Source organism: Malurus melanocephalus, unplaced genomic scaffold, assembly GCF_030028575.1.
Source record: "Malurus melanocephalus ecotype Western Australia unplaced genomic scaffold, MMel_1.1 scaffold_81, whole genome shotgun sequence".
Taxonomy (NCBI): Eukaryota; Metazoa; Chordata; class Aves; order Passeriformes; family Maluridae; genus Malurus; species Malurus melanocephalus.
Window position 1 is genome coordinate 844,729 of NW_026623313.1, and position 17,848 is coordinate 862,576.

The window sequence follows — 17,848 nt, forward strand, 5'->3', positions numbered from 1 at the left end:
TCAGGGAATTGTGAATGAAGAMATTTTCCCAGTGGCATYTTTCCAGCTTCCTTGATCATATTCTAGAGCCAGTTTCACTACCCAAAGTTTAACTTTGATTCTGTTTTGGTTGCCAGTGGGTGGTTTAATGTCCTGAGCCGAGTACACAGCGCTACAGCACAGCAGCTGAGGGAAATGCAGGATGAACAGGCCAATCCAAAGAATGCTGTGGTGAGTTACTGTGCAACCAGCCTGTGGGCATGCTTGGAGCCCTCTGTGTTTAACTGTTTGTGCATGTTGTTCCAGCACATGCAGAGCTGTACTTCAGCAGTATAAGAAAGTAGGATGGTAATTATAAAGAAGCAGCAAAGCTGATAGCAAAGAGGGTAAGCAGTGGGGAACATGGTGCTTGTGGTGGGTTGCTCAGCTTGATCACAGATAGCTCTTTTCAGTTGGAGGAGAAGAGGGAGGCTGCCTCATGCAGATAAAATGTCTTTGGATGGGACTAGTCTGGTTCAGTTATTCCAGACAGAAGATAGCAGTTGGGAAGAACGGTGTATTTATGTATTTTGCCAGTAGAGAGATAGTAGCTAAGGTTATTTCAGAGCTTCATATACTCTCTGGAAACCTGTAACTGTTTTTCCTCCAGTCCTGTGGAGCCCTTGCCCATCTTGGGCTGTTTAGGGAGCAAGGATGACTCACTTGAGCCTTTCTTGTATGTTCCTTTCTACTCGCGCTACTGGAATTCAGAGAAATGGTTTCAGTTCCAATCCTATTTACAAAGAAGAATGCCTGTAATCTAAAATGGAATTTGTGTCTTCTTCACTGTRCAGGGAACCCTGGATGTTGGGCTTATTGACTCTGTCTGTGCCTCAGACAATCCTGATAGGTAGGTRCAGCAATCTGACCATCTCTTAAATCAGAAACTTTCTGCAACACTTGTGTGGGTAGGTCCAGGTTTCCTTTGGGGTTTGTATTTGTTTAAACTCATAGATCTTCTTCTCCAAACAAATAAACATAGCTGGAATCTTTAGCTTGTTTCAAGCAATGTCACTTAATAAGGCATGAAGTTCATATATGTATTGTCTTTGAGTGAAAGTTTCTCCTATAGCTCCTAAAAGTGAAAACAGCATAATCTCAATGACAAAAAATGATAGTGTTACCTATTACCAGCTTGAGCAGCACTTCTGTTTATTCAACTGTGTGATTTTGAGTTAATCTTGTAAATTTAAGGAAAAGAAACAGCATTGTGGAAGAGTAATGGATGAGTTTAGGAATCTCTATTATTATTGGTATCTTTGCAATGCAACAGAGCACAGACCTTTCGTTATTTTCAGAGAAGAGATGATGGGACTTTTCATATCACTTTATGTTARCATTTAATTATTCCCCACATATTAACAGATTCAGTCAGGGCAAAGATACCACAGTGCTGAAGTAAAATGTTAGCTATTAAGTTGCTCACCTCTGTGATCTGGGTTTTTTTTCCCTCACACAGGTTGCTAGGACTTTGTAGTAACTAGTTCAGAAAATGTGTTTCAGAAGTGAGCTAAAATGTCATTGATAAAAACATTTTAGGCAGTTTTCAGCCTGTGCGCTCATAATTAATCCATGTACAAATAAAAGACAGGAACAAATAKTAAGCTGAACGGTCAGAATTAGTTAATGTATGTGCTGAGGCATGCTCTTCTGGAATATCAGTGTTTGAAGCAACGTTATACAAATTCTGAAGAGAATGCTTATTCACAACCAATGTTTTTAAGCAGCTTATTTTTATCTTCTATAGTTTATGCATTTTTCTAACAGAGCTTGATTGCACCTTTTGCTTCATACTTGCATTCTACTTTTCAATTTCTCTGTTTTCTCATAGAAATCTGGGTTTGCTTTCAAAGTTTTATGAGTCTGTCCTCCTGGAACTGGTCCTACTTTTATTTTTCTTTTCCTGTAAAGATTGATTGTATACAGAATTGTGAATATTTTTTTGGTGAGACATAGCTGGAACAGAAGGCCAAAGTCATCCAGAAGCAATATAACAGTTTTTTTCTCTTTGTCAGCATCAGCTCATCTATTCTAAAACCAATTTCAAACATGTTTTAGCTGATCCTACTGAGACTTGTGTTTGCTATGTCATCACTGTTTTTAATGAGTATGAGGAGAATGGCTGTACCAGCTCAGCCCAGTGGCACAAGCACTGGCTCACTCCAATCAGAGGGTGCATCAGAGTCCTTTGCTAATGAGCCAGGATGTTTTACAGCTGGTTATTAGCTAATTAATATTTTTTAGTCTTTGGAAGTAGCTTTTGAAACATATTTAATTTCCTTTAGCTGGTCTCTGCATTTGTCAGTTGACAGAGCAACTGAACAAGAGATAATCTGAAGTATTTCTGCACTTCTCTATAGTTTGTATTCAGAAAGTCTTTATGGGAAGGTAAAAAACCATTACTTTGGGTGTGCTGTGAGTTATTTGCATGGTTATGACTAATTTTAATGGTTTTGTTTTCTGGCAGACCGAATTCTTTTGTGATCATCACAGCCAATCGCGTGATTCACTGCAACAGCGACACACCTGAGGAAATGCATCACTGGATCTCCCTGCTGCAGAAACCCAAAGGGGAATCCAAGGTTGATGGCCAGGAATTCCTTGTGAGAGGTGAAAGGAAATAGATGCAATTACACGTGAAACTCATCTTCTGCTTGTAGTCCAACAGAGTGTTCTGATTGTGGCTTACTTAATGTTGGGTTTAGCTGCTCCCCAAAAACTGTCATTCTCTGTCCCCTCCACCTTCCTGCCTGCTGCTTGCCATGTTACACGTGTGCTAGCCCTGGCTCAGGTGGCAAAAAACAGGTACTTCTTGTATTTAGTTTTCTGATGTTAGTTCTGGCCTTTTTAAACACGGCCTGCAGATGCCATCAGGGAATAGGAAGGAGCACGGCTGCTGCTGAGGAGCAGCTGGCTTAGATGGACTATAATGTGACGCTGTGGCTTTTGTTGTCAGCTTGGTTCCTTCTGGCACCTGTCATGTAGAGGGGGAGGGAGTGGGATCTTTGTGGGATTGCTGCTGTCCTCAGCTAAACTAACTAACTTGATTATGGTGAGGCATAGTGGGCTGAGAAAAATTCTCTGAGGTTGAGCAAAAGGTTTAAAGTACATCTTTAGTCAGAGCTTACTTGAAGATGGTGGTGCATGAGTAGGGATCACACATATATTACCAAATATTCCCCCATTTATCTTAAATACTTTTAAATTTCCTCTGTACTTTGAGCTCATCATGTGGTCACAAATATATGAATATATGAATATATTCCTGATGCAGGCTGTGGAGAGCAAGTGCATTGGCAAATTGCCTTGCATCCTCCAGAAATGTCTGAGGAGGAATAGAGGTCTGAGAGTGGCCATGGCAATGCAGAAGGACAGGAAGAAAAAGGTCACCAAAATGTGGCATAAGCTTTTCACCCTAGTCTTTAAAATTTCAAGGAGATGGAATGATTTAAAGCAGACTATCAGACAACAGTTTGAGTACCTTAACTTCAAAATACTTAATTGCAAGGCACCAGTTCCTTTTATCTGGTATTGTTCATTAGATAAATCGAAAAAGGAATGATCCTTTGCAAAGTCAGTGTATGCTCTGCTCTTCATAATAAGATGTCTGTGTGACAGCAGTGTAGCCACAAAGGCATGTATTCAGGAAGGTCTCTCTCTATCTTTTCTTTATATGGAACCTCTTGTTTCAGTCCTTCATTTTCTGAACGTTTTGCGTTGTGGGTGGACAGTGCTTTCTACACCTCTGAGTAGAAAATTATCTTTTTGACAGCTTCAGCAATGCAGGCTGTAATTTTTTTCTGTTAAAGTATTGAATTTTCTTAATCTTTTTCTCCCCCTTTATTTTACAACAGATCTAAAATGACAGTGAAATTATTTGTCCTGACCATGGCAGCGAGAGATACACATAAATGACATGTTTGTTTCTCTGTGCTAGGCTGGCTTCATAAGGAGGTTCAGAGCAGCAACAAGATGTCCTCTCTGAAGATGAAGAAGCGCTGGTTTGTTCTGACAAACACTGCCCTYGACTACTACAAATCATCAGAGCGCACGGCTGCCAAGCTCGGGACGCTCGTGCTCAACAGCCTCTGCTCTGTAGTGCAGCCTGATGAGAGAGTCTTCAAAGACACAGGTCAGAGGGGGAAMGTGGTGATGAGCAGACTCCATGGGTGCAGCTCCTGAGGAGGGGGTGGTGCAGGGCTGGAGTGGTCTGTCAAGTTGAGAAGGCGATCTGATGTCATCTGAGGTTTTGTGTCTGGCTGCAAAAATCTCTGCCCGTGGAAACTGTAAGAGATTTGCCAAGAGCCAGAGAAGAGTGTGCAGGTGACTGTAAGTGCCTCACACCTGGCAGACACGCAGTGCTGATGTTTTTAACTGAGGAGAGTCACTGCTTGTGTCAGTGTTCCCCAGGCAGAGTGACAGGTGTGAGTTCTTGTAGGGACACTGTAATTATTGGTACCTCTCCATAACTGTCCCTTTGTAGCATGACCTACATTTGTCTCTGGGGTCAGTGTTAAACCTCTTAAATAGCAGCCATCCCATACACTATAAGGCTGTGTTAGAGCACACCCAGCTTGAGAGAAACAAAAGATGACAAAGCCCTGTGTTTGCTTTCTATGCAACATGACACAATTCTGGGAARGAGGATCTGGTGTGATCCTCTATTGCTTGCCTTAAGAATTTGGAAGGGGAACTCATGTTATGGGGTAAAGCGTGAATCTCCCTTACAGAGAATGCAAACATTAGAAAAAGACTTGAAATACTGGACATTTGAGTATGRGAGCTGCTTGGGATATCTTTTAAAAGGGCTGTAAGCTGGAAGCATTTAGTAAAGATGAGAGGAAATTTATTCTGCTCATTCACAAGAAATCGTCCACATTTTTGGTATCAACAGATGTCTAGGACTGCCTTTAGCAGAGAGAATTGCCATCTCCTTGACATGTTCTCTCAGGTTGTCAAACACATATTTTTAAAAGTTCTGAGAATTGATTTGGCAATCTGACTGGGTGCTGTGTGTAGAGTGGTCTTTTTCCAAGTGATTAACAGGACAGTGTAGCCCAAATGCTGTCTGTGAAAGTGAGCTGCCTGGTTGGCAGGCAAGTAGTCAGGTTACACTGCAAGGTACTGCTATCTCGAAAAGCTGTCTTTGTACCAAAATCTGGATTGGGACTTTCCTGTTGATAAATATGTTCTGGGAATGGGGATGTTGGTGTGTACCTAGTGGATTTTAACCAGACACACTGTGTATTGTTATCAAAGCAGCAAGGGTTTTCATCAGCCACAAGCTACAGGCAAAAAGAGAATGAATGMTCTCTTAATAATTAAGTCCATTCATTAGCCTGACATTGTCAAATCCACCACTAAGTGATGTCCCTGAGTCCCACATCTACATATTTTTTAAATGCCTCTAGGGRTGGTGATTGAACCACTTTCCTGTACAATCTGTTGACAACCCCTTCTCTTTTCCTATCGCTTGTTWCTTGGGAGAAGGGACYGATCCCCACCTGGCTACAACCTCCTTTTGGGTGGTTGTAGGTAGTAATAAGGTCTCCCTGAGCCTTATTTTCTCCAAGCTCCCTCAGCTGCTCCTCAGAGGATTTGTGCCTCAGACCTTTCCCCRGTTCCATTGCTCTCCTTTGACACTGAAGATGATCTGCTCCATAACCTTCCCTGGTATCAAGGCCATACTGAYGGGTCTGTWTYCCCCAGATTTTCCTTCTTGTCCTTCTTGTAGATGGATGTCACATTTGCTAGGCTCTGGTCAGCTATATAATATGGAAGCAAGTTTCACCTTGCACCTTGGTTTCCACCTTTGTTTGTCCACAGGCTACTGGAACATCATAGTCCATGGGCGAAAGCATTCCTACAGACTGTACACGAAGCTGCTGAACGAAGCCATGCGCTGGGCCTCTGCCATTCAGGGTGTCATTGACAGCAAAGTTCCCATAGAAACACCTACACAGCAGCTCATTCGTGACATCAGGGTAGGTGGCATCCTGCTAATTCCCAAACGGGCTGGCAGCAGCCAGACCACCACTGGCCTTACCCAGTCATTGCTGAGAATGTGGCAGAAAATGGGGCTGCTCGTCTTAAGGGGAAAATGGAATAAAAAAAGAAACTTACACAACTGTGCAACAAAATAATCAAGTATTATGGGAATTGTATTTTGTTAACTGATCTGAATGAATCTAGACTATGACTGTGTGCAATGAAAGGATAACACCATCAAGTATTTACGAATTTCTGCTCCATCCTTTCCTCTACTAAGTATCCTCCAGACAAAATATAAAAAAAATCCATTCCTACCAGCCACCTGAATTGGATGTACCCTGAGGTTCACTTCATGTCTTAGGCTGTGGGGTTAAATATCAGAGTAAAAGGTGGAAAGACAATATCCTTCAAAACAGCAGAAATTTCACCACAGGAATAATTTTTGAAAAGAAACATGCCAGAAACTTTGGCAAATAAACCTGGAATCATTTAAGAAGACACACCAAAGCATATTTCAGAAGAAATGTGTTTGTGATGTGTTCTAAACTAGATGCAATTAGGTAGTTCATACTGAGGAAGAAAGAGCTGAGAGTGATTGTAGAAAATCGTGGAAAACTTCACCTTGGGGTTCAGGGACAAATGGAACATTATGTATTGTTAGGGAAGGAGTACAGGACCAAATGCAGAAAATAATGTGATCCAGTGTGTGTGGAGGTGACTGACCCAGATTTTGAACACCATTGAGCATTTTGGTTGTACATTCTGTAAACACRTATAGTATAACCAGACAAGCTGAGGAGAACAGGCTCATTATTACATACTGAAAATGGTTCATCTGTGGTCAAAAAGTCAATTAACCATGTCCTGTTGAAAGCTTGAAGGATTTAGGAGTGAGGGATCATGCCATATATATCATGCAAGCCAAGCCTGAAGGCACAGTTCTSTGCTTGGTGACCTGTGAGTTGATGTAATGTGGTTATTCTTGTTTTTAGTTTTCAGGAATAACGTACAGGGTAATTTTCGGATATGGATTATGCTTTGATCACTTAGTCCCCCACACCATCTCCAGAAACTTAGACAAAGGTGGTTGAGCTGAAACCTAAATGTGTAAGGCCATCCTGGAAAGGACTGTCCCTCTATGAGGATGATTATTTTTCCTGTCTTTTCCAGGAAAACAGCACAAACCTTGACGTAGTGGAACAGACGTATAGGAGGAACCCAATCCTGCGATACACCCAGCATCCCTTGCATTCCCCACTGCTCCCACTGCCGTATGGAGATGTTAGTGTCAACTGTAAGTATTTTACCCAAGTGACACAATCCACTCATGTTTTGAGGGTCAGTGAGGAKCCTCAGCATCACAAAATGGGCCTGTAAGCTCTCTCTGTGCAGGTGAAGTCTGTCTGGGGCAGTGTAGCCCACAGGGTTCAGGGAGGGAGCAGTCCCTTTCTCTGTCCTTTCTCCTCCCTAGTGTTCCACGTGCACTATGTCTAAAGTAAATTGGGGCAGATAGTTTATCTTCCATCCAGGGGACATGCAGCCTGTCATCCTTTAGCCACAACTGGGTTGTGAGTGGCTCCAGTGGAAATACTACAACATGATTACATTGTGAAGCTGGCAGTGGGGTAGTGTTTCTACAGAAGCTGCTGTAAAAACAGACTAAATGAATCCTTTTGTGAAATTCATCAAAAACGTGAAAGAGCGAGGCTGTGTGATGGGCCACCAGAAAGCCAAAGTGATTTGCTGATGATTATAGGCTGTTTGACATATTAAAACTGAAAGCTGGTGAAGAACTATATTAGAATCTTTAATGTAAAGTGACTGAGTCATGGAATCTTTTAAGTAATTAATTTCAGTCAAAGCAATGTATATGGGAAAAACAGTTTTCTACATAGATGGTGATGTAGCTCTGCTTAGGAAAGTGAACACCAATTTRCATAGCTTTATGCAAATGTCAAATCCAGTGGTGAGTTCAGAAACAAACAGCTAATGTAAGGTTTCGAAAGCTTAGAAAAAGAAAAATGAAGTCTTTGTGCAGCTGTATTGATATATCATGCACCTGCATCTTCAGTWCAGGATACAGTTTTGCCTTCTACATCTCATCACAATACAGGAGATGTAAAAACCTACCCAAAGATGATCAAAGGCACAGAACCTGCCTACAATTAGGTGACTAAATAGAGAGCCATAATTATTCAGCCTCAAAACSAAGTTTTTCAGGCCAGAAGACTGTGATGGAAAAAGTGAAAGGGTACTAGCTGCTTGCTGTCTGTTATGATACAAGGATCCAATTATGTGGTAGATTAAAAACACAGAAAAAATAAATTCTGAAATATGGAAAAATTGCAGAGCAAGCACGCACTTACTGTGGAACTTATCTGTATCCAGCTGTCTTTGTATTGTATAGTTAATACATGGCTACTGGGGAAGCAGTGCAGGAGATTCAGAAGGACCTAAAGCCCCAGAGATGTGCAATGGAGAATGCAAACGTGCAGCTGAATGGTAGCACATGTCTCTGAGCAGGTCAAAAAGCAGACATTTAGGTGGTTAGAAACCTCAAGTTTTGGTCTAAGCATTTTAAATCTAAACAATAGGTGAAAATTGCATTTGTGGTTCAGCAATTTGCYTAAGTTCTCCATTGGCTCAGGGGTCAAAGCTAATACAGGCACAACACAGAATTTTGGGATTATACAAGTCAGGTTTCAGTGGTTGCATTCAGGTGCCTCGGTTGCAGACACTGTTATGTGTGTGTTATGTGTTATGAAGCCTGAACTAGATTTCAGTGCTCATTTCCCTTAAAAACATTACTCYGCTTTTCTGCACAGTATATCCAAAAATGGATTGGCAGTGGTGCCAAATCAGATGTTGGCAAATACTAATTAAAACTGCATTTGAACATTTAGAGGAAGCAATAATGAACTTCAAGTATAAATTCAAGTTCAGGATATGAGCTAATGCTCAGGTTACTGTTCYTCTGTGACAGATTAACACAGATTCATTGACTGTAGTGCTGCTGGGCCAGTATGAAATAAGGGAGATRTTTCACCTCCTTTCACCTTTGTGATTTTTTTCCCAGTGCAACAGGAGAAGGGTTACAGCAGCTTACAGGATGAAGCAGTGAAGATCTTTAACTCCCTTCAGGAAATCGAGACAGTGTCTGACCCCATACCCATTATCCAAGGCATCCTGCAGACCTGCCATGATTTAAAGCCCCTYCGTGATGAAGTGTACTGTCAGCTCATCAAGCAAACCAATCACATGCCACATCCCAACAGTACTGGGAACCTGCACCACTGGCAGCTGATGACCTGTATGAGYTGCACTTTCCTGCCCAGCAGAGGGATCCTGCGCTACCTCAAGTTCCACCTCCGAAGGTAAACGTCTGTTTTGTTTGCAGCTTGTTCTGCCAATCTTCCACTGCCTGTTGTAGTTACCTCTCTCACCTTCTTGCTGTGCAAACACGTTCCTGTGGTGTTCCAGCCTCCTTTGCCTGATTCCTGCCACCAGCTGTTGTGGTGAAACAGCTTCTTCCCAGCCAAGGGAAATACAGGTTGGATATTAGGAAAAAGTTTTTTACGCAGTGATGAAGTACTGGAATGGTCTGCCTGGGAAGGTGGTGGAGTCACCATCCCTGGATGTGTTTAAAAAACGATTGGTTGTGGTGCTTGGTGCCATGGTTTAGTTGGGGTGTTAGGACATAGGTTGGACTCGATGATCTTGAAGGTCTCTTCCAACCTTGTTATTCTGTGATCCTGTGATTCTGTGTATTGAGATCCCCCCCAGCACCCTTCTGTTGTGTCAAAAGGATGTGGAATGTAAGTCACCCAGACAGAATACCATCAGACTGTTCATTCACAGCTGATGATCTGCCGCTTACCAATGTACATACAAATGTTATCAACCTGCAGGAAAGGTGAGGATTGTACTTTCATACTCATGGAAKTATGTACTACCTTGCAACTGGCACAGGCAAAATGCATAGTATGGAGTAGGAGAGATACTGTAAATCCAATTTATAATTTTMCAAAATTTGTTTAACTAAGCACATAATGCTTGCAATTTGTACTTTTAATCTTTTTTAACTTCCCCTTTTCACGAACTAAATCATTTACATTTCTTCCCAACTTATCTTCAGCTTCTAAAGCAGCTTTACAAAGCAGTCAGCATTGGAGCTGAGCTGCAGCTCAGCTGCATTCTTAATCATGAGAAGGATCAATAAAAGCTATTTGATTCCTTCCAAGCTATGAAGGAGTGAGATGAGATTTGTGTCAATGCACCAAACAACTACATCCAGGGCATGTGTCTAAGAGATGCTGAAGAATACTCCATGTAGCCATTTCATTGTTTTATCMCTGGAGTTGCAGATAAATGTTATGCTTAGACCTCCTGGTCTTGGAGGCAAAAGAATCATGTACAGGCATCTGCTTTCCATCTTCTTAATTCTCAAACATACTGTAAAAGTGGCTCAAAAGCAGCCAACAAATTTTAAAAAAACAAAAAACAAACAAACAACAAACCATTAGGAACAAATAAAAAGGTTTACATTTCATCTCATAATTTTTATTCTCAGTTTTGTAAATTGAGATAGCCAATCCTATTATTGTCCGATGTCACTGAACTCCTGAAAATTTGAACTGCTTATTTCATGCATTGCTGAGAAATGCCACTAACGTGACTTTGAAATGATTAGTGAAAGCAGATTGTGTGGTTTAGGAAATAAGCTTGACTTTAGTGTGGTTGCACTTGACATCAGCATCTCTACCAGACACTTTACTTGCAGCAGTCTAATTTTTAGGGTAATGTGTTGTTCACTGTGTAATGGGTTTTTTTGCTTCTCTTTATAATTAGGGTAAAAGACCTCTTTCCAGACTCAGAAATAGACAGGTATGCGCAATTCATAAGCGATTCCCTGAAGAGAACAAAGACAAGAGAGTTTGTGCCCTCCCAGGAGGAAATACAGGCTCTTCTCACCCGTGAGGAAATGACCACGACAGTGTATTGCCATGGTGGTGGCTCCTGCAAAATAACCATCAACTCCCACACCAGCGCCGGGGAGGTAATGCATTAGTAGCATTAACCAGTTGTGAGATGTGCTGAACAGAGTGGGTCTGTTCAAGGGACACCCTTTCCCCCTTCATTTCAAATTTCTCTCACTTTTTTTTTTTTTTTTTAAGTACAACTTTCTTGCTTTATCTTTAGGGAAAGTTCAGCTTATTCTACAAGGCAGTGCTCAGGTTATAGAATATCGTTTGACAATTGTGTTGCAAAATCTAAATGCTTCTGGTGGTCTATCCTTTGTCTGAAGACTTTCTAAACACAGTTTTCTGGACAAGGAGAGATTTCCACCTCATAATGGAATCCTTTCTGAGACAGATATTGTACCAGTAACTTAATCATTAGCAGGTCAGAAGCAAGATTCCAGGTTGAAGTAGTCATGTCTGTGAAAACATGAGTGCTAAACAGAGGGAAAAGTGAAATTTTTACTAGAGGAACTGAGAACATCATCATGACATCTGAATCCATTATGTGCCTGTATCTTGTGCAGGATTCTAATTCCCCCATCCTCAGAAGGGCAGGGAAGATTGAAAAGATTCACAGAAGACAAGTGAGGATGATCAAATATAAGTAATGACTTCAGTGTAGGGTTAGAATTCTTTAATCTGAAAGCATAGCAGTTAAGGGACAAATGTATGAAATGAYAGATGGACTGAAGAGGTGCTGATCCTTCATTGTGAAAGGGGGTGTGATGTGTCTGATTTTGCAGGTGGTTGAAAAGCTGATCCGTGGGTTGGCAATGGAGGACAGCCGCAATATGTTTGCGCTCTTTGAACACAATCAGCAGGTTGACCGTGCTGTGGAGAGTCGGGTGATTGTGGCTGATATCTTGGCCAAGTTTGAGAGGTAAAAGAATATTTCATGAAGYCTTTAATTCCTAGTTGGATGTAACACTGGATTTCAGAATCTTACCTACCTTCAGATTGTCAGTTGCACTGTGGACATTCCAGTACCATGGTACTTCTTCTTAGTGTTCTTTTTTTTTTCCTTCTCATTCTCTTTTGTATCTTACAGACTTGCTGGCTCTGAAGAAGAGGAGGAGGAAGGACAGTGGCAACTGTATTTTAAGCTTTATTGCTTCTTAGATATTGAGAATGTTCCCAAAGATGGGGTGGAATTTGCCTTCATGTTTGAGCAGGTAAGCTAGCTCTGGGAGAATGATTTTGTTCCCAGGGTGGCAAAAGCACACAAGAGTATACAGAAAACTGGTTTAYCTTCCAGTAGAAGTGGGAATGCTGGTTGGAATGGGAGAATTTAGTGTGTTGGCTTTTTGCCAGGAATCTACTCAGCAGATAGACTGTTAAGTTTTCTAGGGAAGATCAGTATTAGAACAATAGCAAGAAAAATTAGCAAAGGCTTTAAAAGAAGAGGAAGACTAATGATAATTAACTTTTTTTAACCTTGGTCTTTCATTTTAGAAGGCAAAGAAATTTGGGTAATGATTCAAGAAGWATCATTAAAAGTAGCTGTTTGCAGAACATAAATGTAAAGAAAACTGGGAAATCTATCTGCAAATCAGCTAAAATCATCTGTGTTAATGGCAGTCAGAGTCATGAAGACTGAAACTCACTGATAGTCAAATGGATGGCATGTAAGGCACTCAGACCATGGTTTCCATTCTTGAAATGAGCAGCAAGTGTTGTTAATGTCTGGAAACATCTGGAAATGTCTGGAAAACAGTCAGAAACAACATCATGGTGCTCTGTGGAGCCTCAGTTGTACCAAACTCCCTGTTTACAAGGCTTTCAGTCTACAAAGCTTTAACTGGCAAGGGAAGTAACAGTAGGAGAGTAGGTGTTACCCAGACATAAGATAGATGTGCAAAAAACCCCATATATAGATTTCACAGAAAAACAGGCAAGGGGAAGCAAGAAGATTGGTGGAGWCATCAGATGAAGGAGGAAGAGGTAGGAGGTGCTTTTCCATAATGAAACTGAGATTGAGAATCTTGAATTTATTATATATGACTCGGGTGTTGAATATAATCTTCATACAGGAGCTGTCACTGGTACAGCACAAAACCAAATTGCCTCAATTCCAGTGTCTTCCACCTGTTCCAGACCTAAGAGATCCTCATTGTAAGACTTTCTATACAGGAAAGGAGCCCCTCAAAATGTCTGTCCTGTTCAGGCTTACGGAAAGTGGTGTTCCTGCCATATCRACCTGTTGCAAACTTTGACCTGTTAATTACAATGTCTGCTCTGACCTCCTGAATTATATCTGTCCTGCTGGGATCAGCAGATGTCACAGGAATCTGTACATGGATCTAGATGTGAATAAAGTATGCTTTTGCTTTCTAAYGAGTTTGGGGGGACTTCTTGTTTGTAGGCTCACGAAAGCCTCATAGATGGTCATTTTCCTGGGCCAGAGGACACTCTGCAGTGTCTGGCAGCTCTGCGGCTGCAGTATCTTCATGGAGATTATTCCAAAATCAGCTGGACCCTTGATGGAATCTACCCAGTTAACAGACTGAAATCCAAAATMCTGCAGTCAACAAAGAGCAGCAGCAGTCACACTCTGGAGAGGAGGCGGACCAGCTTCCTTGAAGGGACATTGAAGCGTAGCTTCAAGACAGGGTCTGTAAAGAAGCAGAAGGTGGAAGAGGAGCAGATGATGGAGATGTGGGTAAAAGAAGAGCTTTCAGCTGCTCGGGCAAGCATAGCACAGAAGTGGACCAAGCTGCAGGGRCTGTCTCAGCATCAGGCCATGGTGAAATACATGTCCATTGTAAAGGAGTGGCCAGGTTATGGCTCAACCCTCTTYGATGTTGAGGTGAGTGATTTATAAACACAGCTGAGGAGAGATATCAGTCTGGAGAACAGATAGAGCTGTGTGTAAAACATTGCACAGCAGCCGAAGGGAGATTTGGATGCATTTTGCCTTAGTAATCTCAGGGTAAACCTGCAGTGCCACAATACCCAAGAGTTACGAGACAGAGAGAACAGAGCAAGCAAGGTGAGGCATCCTGATAAATGAAGGGAGACAATGGATTCCTACTTTGTTAGAATAACAGTGGAATGGGGCGGGGGGGATGCACTTACAGTGGTGGTTAATGAAACCAAAAGTWAAACAAAGCTCTGTTGTTTTTCCCAGCAAAAAGTGCAATCCTGTTCTGGAGCAGTACAGCAGAAACTGCTGAGACTGGGGCATGTAATGCTCAGCCTACTACAGTAGGARCCCATAGTTCAGTTCTGTCAGTTTTGTTGCTGCCTAGGGGGMTCACCATGGGAAGTTGTTTGCACTCACTATATTATCTATAAAATAAGAAGTGGAATATTGACTTGCTACATCACTTTATATCTATTAGCTATTACAATTATTTATTACTCAACTGTTRTTTGACTCACAGCCATATCACTTCCAAATCTGTAGCAGAAGTGCCTCCAACATACATTCTGCAGCTATGCTGGTTTCTCTATTGAATTGAAATATCCTTTAAGAGGTAGAGGGCTTTTCCTTGAATGGAAAATYATTTAATCCTCCACTGGATTTATGCAAAAGGTCATGTTTCTCTTTCTGCAGTGCAAGGAAGGTGGATTCCCCAATGATCTCTGGCTTGGAGTCAGCACAGAGAATGTGTCTGTCTACAAACGAGGGGATCCTAAACCACTAGAAACTTTCCAGTATGAGCACATTGTTTTCTTTGGAGCACCACAGCCCAACACCTTCAAAATTACAGTAGATGAGAGAGAAATGTTCTTTGAAACCTCTCAGGTATGTGAAAGCACACAGCCATTTCAATTAAGCTTCAAGAAATAGGTTTCTGTGCAAGAACTCTTGACTAAYGGACTAGGCAGCTAAGGGGAAAGATAAAGGGAGTTTAAGCCTAAAGGGCATTTCACCTCTTCTTGAATACAGGAATGAACAGAAAAAAATAAGCTGGTTAGAAAKTGAAAGAGGTTGAACACTGTTTACAGGGCATCAAGAATTTCCAGTTTTAGGTGCTCTTCAGTTTGCTTGGTTTTTTTCATTCCAGTAGACTAATGGGGAGTTTCACAAATTAAAAAAAAAGATAATACCATTGAAGCTGCTTTTCTTTGAGCTAAAAATAGTTTTAAGTGTTACTACAACAGAGCACAAACTTGTAAAGTCTTTCTCTTCTTACTATCATGTTCATATTTAGTATTAACATGCAGAATTTATTGTGTCATGACTTTGGACAAGGGGAATCTTTCTCAGCAGAAYGTCCTGTACGCTTCAGTGGACTGAGGTTTTTAAAGTGCTTATGCTGTGTTATTGTGTTCTCTYTCCAGGTGGGTGAGATAATAAAGATCATGAAAGCATACATCAACATGATTGTGAAGAAACGCTGCAGTGTCAAATCAGCCACCAGTGTGGACAGTCATGCAAGCATCTGGACTAGGTGATACAGATGAACTGGCACTAGTTTAAGTCGTTGGTATTTGCAACTTGCCAGCACAAGTGTAGCAAAAATGTTTTTTAAGAATTCAACTGACTACTGTGTTTAAAACCTGAAGTGACATCTACAGTACCATAGGATTTGCACCTCTGCCCAAAGACATTAAACAGTAACAACTGTTGTTAAATACTAATGACCCAAAAGTTGTTTTCCCTTTGCTTGTTTGATGAACAATGTACCTTAAAGAAGCAAAGTCAGAAGCATCCTCCTCCTCCTCTGTGTCCCTCTCTGCTGCTTTCACTATCACCTGTCGTACTGGCAGAAAAATTCACAAGAATCATTTCTGCAGGACAGGAGACAGACTTAAGCTTCGTTAAGAATTTTGAACATGCAGGTATCTGAGATCATGTGATCACAGCATGGTCTGCTAAAAGAATATTTGTTTTATTTATTTTGCAAACAAATCTAAAATATAAATCACTGTGGGTTTGCTTTTTTTTTTTCTCTTCAGGATATACTTAGGATCTGGTCTTAAAAAAGCCTTTGTATAATTGAAGCCAAGTGGTCCAACAGAGAGGTCAAACCCTACCTGAGAGAGCATTAAAGAAACAATTATAAACACCCTAGGTGGTTGTTTATCTTCCAGTAAACGTTTACAGATACATTACTGTAAAAAGYGGCACTTTCAGTTAAGCTACTAAATACTCCAGTCTGAAGAAAGCTTTGAGACTAGCACCACTGAAATAAACCCTAAGGTGCCATTCTGGGCACACTGAAGKCAGCACCCACACCTGCCTAAGAAATGAGTGCTGTTCCCCTGTACAACTCAGAAGGTGAGATTGTTCCACAAGCATTTCCAGAAGAACTGCTCTTCACAAACTCCAGGTGTTACATGGAGGTCRGAGGTTTATGGTGAGCAGTTTGCTTGCATTAAGATCCTTCCATTAGGGGGGATTTTAGGATGACTGGCATGCCTGAGCTTTAGTTTTAAGTGAACTCTTTCCTACTGAGTGAGTAGGATAAATAGTTACAGGCAAGATTTTTACTTCCTCTGTACTACAGAAAGCAGATGCCAAATCCTTCATCCACCCCAAATTCTAATGGGAACTGCTCACATCACTGAAACCCCAGATCCCCATCCAGTGTCCTCTAGGTTCCCAGTCCTCAGCAGAACTTGAAAACAATGCTAATTTGCCAAAACAACTGGTTCTTGGAGATTTTTATAGCTACCTGCAATTTGAAGAAGCAGAATCTTTTTCTTCTCTGTGAAAGATGACAAGTCACCTTCAGTCTCTTGACTCCAGAAAGTTGATTTCATTGTTTAAAACAATATTCAGTATCAATCCTGTCATAAATTAGTCACATTAGCAAACAAGAAACCTGGCAGTGAACCATTTTCCATGACCCTTGTMTATTCTTGGGATCCCAGAATGCAGAGGCCCATTCTACTTTTTAGTAAAACTGCAGAGCTGTATGTAATGTAGGCCTTGTTCCACACTTAAAATTGGCTGTATCCATTTCTGAAGTAACAGCAGCTAAGGCCTGTTACCTACGAAATAGAAATTGTTTAGAAAAGTAGCAGTCAGTATGGAACAGGTTCCATTCCGATTCATCATCAAACTGTGCTGTATCACTGTGTGGCAGAACACTGTAGTTTTGAGGGTGATAGTACAAGAAAAAAACACTGTATATAGCCCCTGCTCCTCTCTCATTTCCACTACACTGCAGCATGTGCAGACACTCCGTGCACTTGCTWCACGATCAGCCGAAGAGGGTGACCACTGCTGTGCATCATCCCTTAAACTGGAGTTTTGCCTTAAATAGTGTCACTGATGGATCCTACAAACACCCCCTTGTTGTCACAAGGAGTAAAGAGATGACCAGGTCATGAGTGTGAGAGAACAGGAATGCAGAGGCAACCTGAGAAGCAACACTTYGTGTACACTGCATACACTGTCTCGATATCTAATGTATCAAACTAGGCTTGATTATCCCTGTCCTAACTCTGCACTAGCTCTGTGTTCTGGCTCTTGGGTTGCTGCAGGCAGCTTGAACCCACTTGAAACATAGCACCCACTACTATTTGTTGTAATTTTGCTCATTTCTATTACAGAATTCCTTCTGTCTTTTTTAATTTGTAACTGGCTTTACAAGATGAAAGTTTAATAAATTATTGGATTGAACAGACTRTATTCACTTACAGGCATTGTGTGCCCATGTCAAGGTGTTTATTCGAAGCTTAACACTTGGAACTTTTAAGTAAAAAGTAGGCATCATCAGCATGAGGATACAACAGCCCTTTCTCCTAGAAGCAAATTTTGGGGTGAATAGAAAATAGTTTGCTGCTACAGTGGGGAGGGTTTCTTTCCAACTTCTGCTTTTATCTCTTGGGCTGAGTTACACTTTTGCTCAGTGGGAGGTGCT

The 17,848-nt window shown here is 41.3% G+C and overlaps 1 protein-coding gene across 1 annotated transcript in view; it reads left to right on the forward strand.

The window, feature by feature from the left end:
• Positions 1-17,627, forward strand: part of LOC130574414 (unconventional myosin-X-like) — an 89,559-nt gene extending 71,932 nt beyond the window's left edge. Inside the window, exons 29-41 of the mRNA XM_057367627.1 lie at positions 117-210; positions 813-868; positions 2,486-2,628; positions 3,956-4,150; positions 5,845-6,002; positions 7,180-7,303; positions 9,086-9,383; positions 10,858-11,065; positions 11,774-11,910; positions 12,079-12,202; positions 13,393-13,836; positions 14,587-14,778; positions 15,318-17,627. Coding sequence (XP_057223610.1) covers positions 117-210; positions 813-868; positions 2,486-2,628; positions 3,956-4,150; positions 5,845-6,002; positions 7,180-7,303; positions 9,086-9,383; positions 10,858-11,065; positions 11,774-11,910; positions 12,079-12,202; positions 13,393-13,836; positions 14,587-14,778; positions 15,318-15,431 — 2,287 coding nt within the window. The 3' untranslated portion in view covers positions 15,432-17,627. The remainder of the gene's footprint in view (positions 1-116; positions 211-812; positions 869-2,485; positions 2,629-3,955; positions 4,151-5,844; positions 6,003-7,179; positions 7,304-9,085; positions 9,384-10,857; positions 11,066-11,773; positions 11,911-12,078; positions 12,203-13,392; positions 13,837-14,586; positions 14,779-15,317) is intronic.
• Positions 17,628-17,848: the final 221 nt, after the last annotated feature.